The sequence below is a fragment of the Gadus macrocephalus genome, chromosome 3 (genome assembly GCF_031168955.1).
Source record: "Gadus macrocephalus chromosome 3, ASM3116895v1".
In the NCBI taxonomy this organism is placed as follows: Eukaryota; Metazoa; Chordata; class Actinopteri; order Gadiformes; family Gadidae; genus Gadus; species Gadus macrocephalus.
In genome coordinates, this window is record NC_082384.1 from 5,461,356 (window position 1) to 5,471,355 (window position 10,000).

Here is a 10,000-nt window from a genome sequence, read left to right on the forward strand (position 1 = left end):
CTCGTGATCAACCCTTAATACAGGGAGTGGAGAGGGCTCAGTGTGCGCTGAATGGACCCGCTGTGACCATTAGGAGCAATAATACACAAGTGGTGACGTTCATCTCTAACGCCGTTAACTAAGTAAGGGTTTTAATAAACAAGCCATGAGTGGAATGCATGATCACGGGCTGATTTCTAGTACTTTGCTTGCTCAATGTGCACTTTCTCACCCGAGTTGGGCTTCAATGCAATGCACTGCATCACGTACTTAACCACCTTACTGCCTCAGGAACGGTTTATTGTTGGCGTTCAGCAGTTTAGAAGGTCGTCTTATTTGGCTTCTTAAGTCAATCAGGCAAATAGAACAAACCGTTATGGTTTGTGTGTGTGTGTGGGTGTGTGTGTGTGTGTGTGTGTGTGTGTGTGTGTGTGTGTGTGTGTGTGTGTGTGTGTGTGTGTGTGTGTGTGTGTGTGTGTTTATGTGTGTTTATGTGTGTTTGCGCACACATGTAAACACTCAAAGTGGGTCCCATGGATTCAGGTGTGTGTGTGTGTTTATGTGTGTGTGCACACATACGTCAACACTCTCAAAGTGGGTCCCATGGATTCGGGCGGTAGATGGTAACCTGGAGATTGTTTTAGTGGATGAGGGCACGACGGGGGATTTAGGTGAAAAAAAAAGCTAGTAAGATATTAAAAGAATTTACCTTCTCCTTCACCAAATCTACATCTGGATGTAGTGCAGCTCCCTCACAAGGAGAAAACAGGAACATCTGGATAACACGCATCACTAGAATAATTAAATCAAATGATAGACTCAAAATAATGTTTTTATATATATCTTCTAACAATACCACATCCCCATAGCAACATGTCGTCTTGCATGTTTGGTTTGCCGTCCTGCCGTTTAGGTATGTTAGTTTGTCCCCTGTGGGTCTGCCTGCGGTCTACCGTCTGGTCCTGCGGAACGCAGCCTCACCATCACTTACAACCTGACTCCAGGACCTACACAGTATGCAGTGTCTCTTGAAGCACCATGTGCTCCATGGCTGTGTTGTCCCTCCCCTAGTGGACTGCATCGACCCCAGCTGCTCGGCCCACGGCGTGTGTATCCACGGCGAGTGTCACTGTCAGCCTGGGTGGGGCGGGGCCAGCTGCGAGCTGGCCAAGGCCATGTGTCCCGACCAGTGCTCCGGACACGGGACGCACGACGCCGAGAGCAGCACCTGCGCTTGCGACCAGAACTGGACCGGGCCCGACTGCTCCCTGGGTGAGCGCTCACCGCAGATCTGGTGGTTTTTGTTTAACAAAATGTGCACCTCTGCTTTTATCTCCCATAGCTGGGGATTGTCCTCGCTCATCTGGGCTGTTGTCTTTGTTGTTTTGTGAGAGTACTAAAATTACCATTTCAATGACATTTACATATCTGGTAATGCTTTCATTCGTGATAGTGGCTGATGAAGTGGTGAGCTGGGCAGAAATTCATCAGGAGGTGCATTCATTCAAAGATGAATAAATGAATGGATGAATGGAGGGATAACAAGATATAAATACATTTGAGAATATCCCTCCTAAATCTTAATGTGACCTAGCCTGTTCAACCTAGCGTAGCTCTTTTAAAATAGGAACATTTGTGCGAGAGATTCTATTTCGATTACTTATTTCACCCTCCTGGAATCTTTTTTTATTAATTAAATGTCTGTAATGTCATTCTGTAATTAATGTTGGGTGCGGATGTCCCTCATTAAAATGAAACCGACACAACGATGTAATTGAAAAGATTGCGTCTCAGATAAGTGGGGTTAAAATATGGTTTTATTCCATTTTGACTCACTAACTTAAGAAGAGAAATGAGGCCAAGGGTGAGAAAAACATGCAAAGGCATAATGAACTGAAGAAACGTGGCAGCATTTCAATTCATAAAGAAAGGACAAATTATTTAGGCAAGGTGAGGGGTAGTGAGGTAGAGAGAGACAGAAATAGAGCAAATAAAAGAGGAAAACTATGGTACGGTGAAAAGTTGAGTGCAGAATCGCAACAGATGGCTTTGACAAAAACAAGCAATCGTGCAAGCACTGTACGTTTGCGCGTGTGTGTGTGTGTGTGTGTGTGTGTGTGTGTGTGTGTGTGTGTGTGTGTGTGTGTGTGTGTGTGTGTGTGTGTGTGTGTGTGTGTGTGTGTGTGTGTGCGTTTGTATTAGGTATGGACTCAGACACCTTGCATCATCTTTTCAAATCCATCTGACACACACACACACACACACACACACACACACACACACACACACATGCTTTTTCATATTTGTTGCACAAACAATGCACACATGCACGCATCATTTTCACTCCTGTTCTTGACCTTTGACTGAATCTGTCAAAATCCAAACATGACCACATGTTCACGCATTCGCACCCAGGCATAAATATACACCCACCCTGAGGCTGGGTATGCCTTTCCAAACACGGCTGCGTCTTGTTTCAAACAACCGTTAGTGTGTGTGTGTGTGTGTGTGTGTGTGTGTGTGTGTGTGTGTGTGTGTGTGTGTGTGTGTGTGTGTGTGTGTGTGTGTGTGTGTGTGTGTATGTGTGTGTGCGCACGTTCAATGACAAGCATTCAATTACATGCACACGGTTGTCCTTGAATTCGGCAGGAAGACATATCTTCTTCACCTCACCTTTTAATGTATTTACTTTTAAAGATTGATTACCACAGTATGTTAAAAAAAATCATTGATGAATGGACTACATTTATACAGCGCTTTTCTGACCAGTGGTCAATGAAAGCGCTTTACAATATTGCCTAACATTCACTCATTCATAAACATATTCATTACAGTGTCCACAATGCAAGGTGACAGCCAGCTTGTCGGGAGCATTTAGGGTGAGGTGATTTGCTCAAGGCCACCTCGAAACTCAGCTAGGAGGGGCCGGGGCTTGAACTAGCAACCTTCAGGTTACCATTCAACCCCCTCTCCCTCCTGAGCCCCATGCCGCCCCAGACTTTAGATGCTTTTGTTGCAGGCTTGAGGACTACACATCTATATCCAGTCCCTCTCCAGGCATCCCGACCTCCTTATGTTTGCATTCTTATGTCTTCTCTGCTCTCTGTCCAACCAACTTCATCAGCCACTAGACACCATTTTCCAAGTGACACCTGACGTTCCTGAGCAGGCTATATTTTTCTGTGGACTGAATGAAGAATTTATAATGTCATGTTTGCTCTGCAGTCATTCTGCTCAAATCAATACTGTTACGTGATGGGCTGTGATGCAGCAGTCAATTGCACTTGTCATACAAACTGGTCTCTTATAGGCATTTTTCCCTATATATTGTGCAAAACCTTTATCATCCAAACAACATGGTTAAAGGACAATACAGGTCTGGTGATGAAACCATTGAAACTCTCTCTCATGGCATCACTAAAACATCCATTACCCATGTCATTTTACCAAAGGACTTTGTTGTGCCGATTCTGCCCGAGAGCATTTAGCGGGCGTGCGCTCCCCCACAAATACAAACAACAGCAGTAGCACTTTGGTAGCATTAGCTCAAACTGGGAGCAGCCTGGTTTGTACGCTAATTCAAACAGACTTGTTACTTTATTTGAAGTGCATCTGGTAGAGGAGGATGAAGAGATCACCCCGAGCTATTGTGACCACAGTGCTGCTGCTCATGTGTACGCCCAGGATTCCTCCGTCATTCCCATCATGCATTAAAGCCCTCAAAATAATCAAAAACAATCAATGAACCAAAAGCCAAGTACGTTTTTGGCCCTCTGTGTGTCATTCAAGCATCTTCAAGCATCTAAGCACATTTTGTGTGAGCGCCAATAACATCGGCATTCATAATTCATCCGGGAAATGAACAACCGTTTCTAAGGTACACATTTCTGTTTTTTTTTAAATGATTAAGACTTGTACTATAAATGTAAATAAGGTGCCAGCATGCACAGAAAAGCACCAAAATAGAGCTTGTTCATTAAACAAAGAACTGTACAGAGAGCCCCTACAGAGGTCTGGGCTGAGCCTCTCTTCATAGAAGCACCCAGAATGCTCCTGGAAAGAATCTGCGCGGTGAAGTGATACATGTAACGGGTGTTTCAGTGAAGCCGTAAAAGACGGTTGCGATGGTTCCGCCCCCAGACCAAGCCACAAATAAACACAGAGGCATCACTGCAGCGGGCCGGTCAACCCTGTGTGTGTGTGTGTGTGTGTGTGTGTGTTGACAGAGGTGTGCACCGTGGACTGCGGCAGCCGGGGGGTGTGCTACGGGGGGCAGTGCCGCTGCGAGGAGGGCTGGACGGGCACCGTGTGTGACCAGAAGGCCTGTCATCCCCTCTGCACCAAGAACGGCATTTGCAAGGATGGCAAGTGTGAGTGCGACCAGGGATGGACCGGGGAGCACTGCAATATTGGTGAGGCAGTGCACACACTCTCATGCATACACACACACACACACACACACACACACACACACACACACACACACACACACACACACACACACACACACACACACACACACACACACACACACACACACACACACACACACATTATTCTAATATTGTGACACAAGACAGAAACCATGTTCGGTTAAACAATTATCTCTCCTAATGACAACCTGCCGTAAAGAGAGCACCATATTACAATAATAAAGAGTTTTTGTCAATCTGACAGCCTCACTGTCAACCTCCACTTGCTATTAAAAGCAGATGCAGCTTTAAGCAGGCATCATACTTATTTATTACTTTCCAGAAGAGAACTCACGCACACAGAAACACAGACACAAACACATACACACACCCACACACTCACACACACACACACACACACACACACACACATACACGCACACACACAAACACACCGTTTTTTCAGTTCAACATCTAATTTTCAATCCATAGGGCCACCCTAGGCATAGATAGACATTATGTGATGTAAGCTATAAGCACACATGCGCTTATGCTTGAAAGTACACTCACACACACACACACACACACACACACACACACACACACACACACACACACACACACACACACACACACACACACACACACACACACACACACACACACACACACACACACACACACAAGAGAATTGGTTGACAGATGGGAAAGGAATGCACTCAATGCTTCTCGCCAAACTCTCTGTCTTTATGTTCTCTGTGGATCAACTACTCAGACCTCCTTCTGAACTCTATTTCTCTGGCTCTGTCTGACTCTCTCGCTCTCTCTCTCTCTCTCTCTCTCTCTCTCTCTCTCTCTCTCTCTCTCTCTCTTTCTCTCTTCCTCTTGCTTCTCAACAGCCTCATTATTCTCCTTCTCGATTTAAATCTGAATGGGTTATTTGGAAATATTCACCTGTTCATAGTGTCTGCTTTGTAGAAGGATGTATATATGTGTGTGTGTGTGTGTGTGTGTGTGTGTGTGTGTGTGTGTGTGTGTGTGTGTGTGTGTGTGTGTGTGTGTGTGTGTGTGTGTGTGTGTGTGTGTGTGTGTGTGTGTGTGGGCATGAGTGTCCATGCACGTGAGCTTATGATAATTGTGCCAAAGTTAAATACTCAACATCCCTTTCCAATCCAGCGAACTAATTGGTCCTTCCCCAAACAGGTGGTAAACAATTCCCATTAATCCTCTATTCCAGTATTTTTTCAGTAGAACGCTTTTTAGGTTAAAACACCCTTTTATTTTGTGTAAACATTCTCTGTCTGTATCTCTTTTTTAAACCAATTGGTAGAAAATATATATTTACTTTTAGATTCCTTTTCCTCACCCTAGACCTGGTCCTTCTAGACCTGGTCTAGACCTGGTCTAGACCTTGTCCTTCTAGACCTGGTCTAGTCCTGGTCCTTCTAGCCCCCTCGTCCTTCAAGTCCTGGTCTAATCCTGGTCCTTCTAGTCCTGGTCTTATCCTGGTCCTTCTAGACCTGATATAGTCCTGGTCCTTCTAGTCCTGGTCCTTCTAGTCCTGGTCCTTCTATTCCTGGTCTAGTCCTGGTCCTTCTAGCCCCCTGGTCCTTCTAGACCTGGTCCTTCTAGACCTGGTCCTTCTAGTCCTAGTCTAGTCCTGGTCCTTCTAGAACTGGTCCTTCTAGACCTGGTCCTTCTAGACCTGGTCCTTCTAGACCTGGTCCCTCTAGTCCTGGTCCTTCTAGTCCTGGTCTAGTCCTGGTCCTTCTAGACCTGGTCCTTCTATTCCTGGTCTAGTCCTGGTCCTTCTAGCCCCCTGGTCCTTCTAGATCTGGTCCTTCTAGACCTGGTCCTTCTAGACCTGGTCCTTCTAGTCCTGGTCCTTCTAGCCCTGGTCCTTCTAGAACCCTGGTCCTTCTAGAACCCTGGTCCTTCTAGAACTGATCCTTCTAGACCTCGTCCTTCTAGAACTGGTCCTTCTAGTCCTGGTCCTTCTAGACCTGGTCTAGAAATGGTCCTTCTAGTTTATAGTCCTGGTCCGGTCATGGTCTAGTCCTGGTCCTTCTAGTCCCCTGGTCCTTCTAGTACTGGTCCTTCTAGTCCTAGTCCTTGTAGCCAGTAGCCCCCTGGTCCTTGTAGTCCTTCTGGTCCTAATCCATGTTATTCTGTGTGATTGCTGTCCTTCCTGCTGCCTACAGCCTCTTCTGTACTAAACAGCTCTCTCTTCTCTTTCTGCCTTTGTTTCTGAAGCTCACAACCCGGACATAAGAGTAAAAGGTACTGTGCTTTCCACTCTTCCTGTATTTACCCCACCCCTTCTTTTCCTCCCAACCTCCTGGTTTTATTTTGATTCATTATTCACTGTGGAGCTGGTAATGCTAATGAGTCCGGCTGGAAATGTCTCCTTATATTCCCTTTTCTATCCTCATCTCATCTCAGCCGTTTTCCCCTGAATGTGAAGTGCTTCTGTTGTGTGACTGACTGGCGAAGGCACAGGCTTGTATTTTCACTAATTTGCAGAAGCCAGAGTATTGTGTGGAATCAACTGAACCCATGTTGTTCGACCTCTAATGTGGGCTTAATGTATTCGTATATCAAATATCAAGTGCCTATTTCTCCAATGCCCCTTGCTTTGCTACTTAATGATGTACACTTATTTTTCTATTTTATTTTATTCTAATGTTTTGTCACGCGCACCCATACACCAATACAGCCCTCCCACCACCCCCCCCCCCCCCATCCACACACACACACACACACACACACACACACACACACACACACACACACACACACACACACACACACACACACACACACAGAGACAAACACACACACATCAAAGATATTTGCGATTGTTTTTTACGTTTGTTCCGTTTGTTCAGAGGGAAATTAATCATGATTGATGTTTGCTTTTAAACCCCAAATGCCTTAAGTTGTCAATTGGAATAGACACAATGAACGCCGAGACAGACAGTGTTTTTGAGTAACTGGTGAAGATGGTTAAGTAGGTTAGTTTATTCAGAACATCAACTTGAGGTACTATTCCTGGAAGAGGGCTGCAAATTCGAAAATGTGATTTTGGCCACTGCAATTAGCTAATAATTTAAGGATGAAAATTACACAATTTAAAGATATATATATATCTACATAAAAATTATGATACATAAATAATACCTCAATTTGATACACCAACTGTCCAAATTCCGTAATAAGCACTCTGAGGAATAGCAGGAGTACAGTGAGGGTGCTGTGACCTGCCGTGTCCGGGCAGCGTCTGAAGCAGCCCCACCTCTGAATATATGACTTGGAGCACAGTGGTGAACAGTGGTGCACAGTGGTGAACACTGGTGCACACTGGTGCACAGTGGGGCGACCTGGCCTCACACCGTGCCAAGGTTGGAAAATGTATCCAGAGTATGTTAATCCCAACAGTAGGTAAAATAATCACACTTCTTTATTTTCTCATAGCCCTGAATCAAAGCGTAAATAGAACCATAAAAATCCCATCTCCGAAAGAGTAGGCCATAGACTGTTGACTATTCATGCTCATCACGCATAAGCTCAACTGACTTCCACCCCTGGGTTTACTTTTTAATGGCCCTCCCCCATATATATAAATGAGGATGTATAATTGAGGGAATGCAGCAGCTAGCTGTGTGTGTGTGTGTGTGTGTGTGTGTGTGTGTGTGTGTGTGTGTGTGTGTGTGTGTGTGTGTGTGTGTGTGTGTGTGTGTGTGTGTGTGTGTGTGTGTGTGTGTGTGTGTGTGTGTGTGTGTGTGTGTGTGTGTGTGTGTGTGTGTGTGTGTGTGTGTGTGTAATTTATCTATATTGACTTGAAATAAGTCAATGCCTTCAACAAATGCCATCATTATTTACTGTAAGAAAAAACTAAGGAAATCCACAGTGTTTTTTTAGATGAGGTCAGCTGTTCTTGTGTAACCCACCAGTATGTGATATATGATATTCATACAGAAGAAGGAGTTTAACTGGATTGTTCCATGAAACTGCCGCATCAGCTATCGGAGGCTTTCCTCTGTTTTCTCCGACCAGCACAATCGCTTTTTCAGTCAATAATCATGAAATACTGTGACGATCAGTCAACTTCGATAAACTTGTTTAGAAACCATTTAGAAAAAGGCAATATTTAGATGTCATTGTCGTATCATTTCCTTTTGGTTGAGGAACTTGCTTTGCATAGTGAATCCAAATAGGAGTGATTTTGGTAAGCTTTTCATTCCCCTTTTTGTTTTCCGTTATGCCAGTTGAGAAAGTGATATCCCAAACTCTCTTTCTCGGTCTGCTGTTAAATTTATTTGGCCCTCTGCAAACCGTGCTACCTCTCCCTCTTTATCTTTTTCCCTTTATTTCTTTCTTTCTCTCTCTCTCTCTCTCTCTCTCTCTCTCTCTCTCTCTCTCTCTCTCTCTCTCTCTCTCTCTCTCTCTCTCTCTCTCTCTCTCTCTCCGGCCTCACTCTCTTTTTGCTATCTCTCTCTCGTTCTCTCCCACACTTCTATTCCAATAATCCATTGCTTTTCCTTGTTTTCCCCTCCCCCCCTGCTCCTTTGAGTTGCCCTGTCTCCATCGTATCTGTCCATTGCTGAATAAAAATACAGTTTTGACGGTGCTGCTTTTGTTTTAGAGTTTGCCTTTTTTTCCTCCCTAACAATCGTCCCTCTTCTTCCTGTTGCCCTCTCTCCTATTCTCAGGATTTAAAGGTAACTTCTCCCTCAGACTCCATGAGCCTGTTTATCCCAGAAAACACACCACTGCATTGCTTCCTTTCTCTATTTCATCACCTTTCTCTCAGCGTCCACCTCAAGTCTCTTCTCCTTTTGCCCGATTCTCCTGGCTTCTGTCTTTTAACTGTCATTTACCCATTTCTTTTTGGTGTCTGAGTTTTTTCTTGTTTCTTAGGTATGTTTACTTTTTATATATATATGTTTTATATTTGTCTGATTCTTTTTGAACCTGTAGTCCCCTCTCTCTTTGCCTCCGAGCGCACCATATCATTTTTTGTACTTGTAGTCCTGACTTTTGAGATAGACCCTTATGGTTAGATCATTGTCTGTATGTCTGGTTCTGAAGCGAGTGCACACACTACACACACATGCACACGCACACACACACACACACACACACACACACACACACACACACACACACACACACACACACACACACACACACACACACACACACACACATACACATACACACACACACACACACACACACACACAGAAACAAACACACACACACACACACACACACGCACGCACACACACACACACACACACACACACACATACACACACACACACACACACACACACACACACAGAAAATGAGCACACACACACACACACACAAATATATAGACATGCATATACAACCCTGTCTTCATCCAAAGTTAACCAAGCATGCACACATTTGTAGTCCCTCACTTGCTCAGTGTGCAGCTTCTGTATCGTTCTGCATCTAAAGGCCGCAGCCTATTATGTATATTTTTGTTTTGATTTGATGTCTTCTTCTTTCTTTCCCTATCGCTCTCTCTCTCTTTCCTCCTGCCTGTCCCTCTCTCTCTCTCTTTCTATTTCTCTCTT

The 10,000-nt window shown here is 44.6% G+C and overlaps 1 protein-coding gene across 6 annotated transcripts in view; it reads left to right on the forward strand.

Annotated features, from left to right (window-relative positions):
* Positions 1–10,000, forward strand: part of tenm3 (teneurin transmembrane protein 3) — a 182,399-nt gene that overhangs the window by 99,831 nt on the left and 72,568 nt on the right. For 4 of the 6 annotated variants that reach the window (XM_060046773.1, XM_060046774.1, XM_060046777.1 and 1 more), the window contains 3 exons: positions 1,051–1,251; positions 4,206–4,391; positions 6,645–6,671. In XM_060046773.1, the coding sequence (XP_059902756.1) occupies positions 1,051–1,251; positions 4,206–4,391; positions 6,645–6,671 (414 nt within the window). The remainder of the gene's footprint in view (positions 1–1,050; positions 1,252–4,205; positions 4,392–6,644; positions 6,672–10,000) is intronic. The other 2 variants (XM_060046775.1, XM_060046776.1) reach the window with 1 other exon arrangement.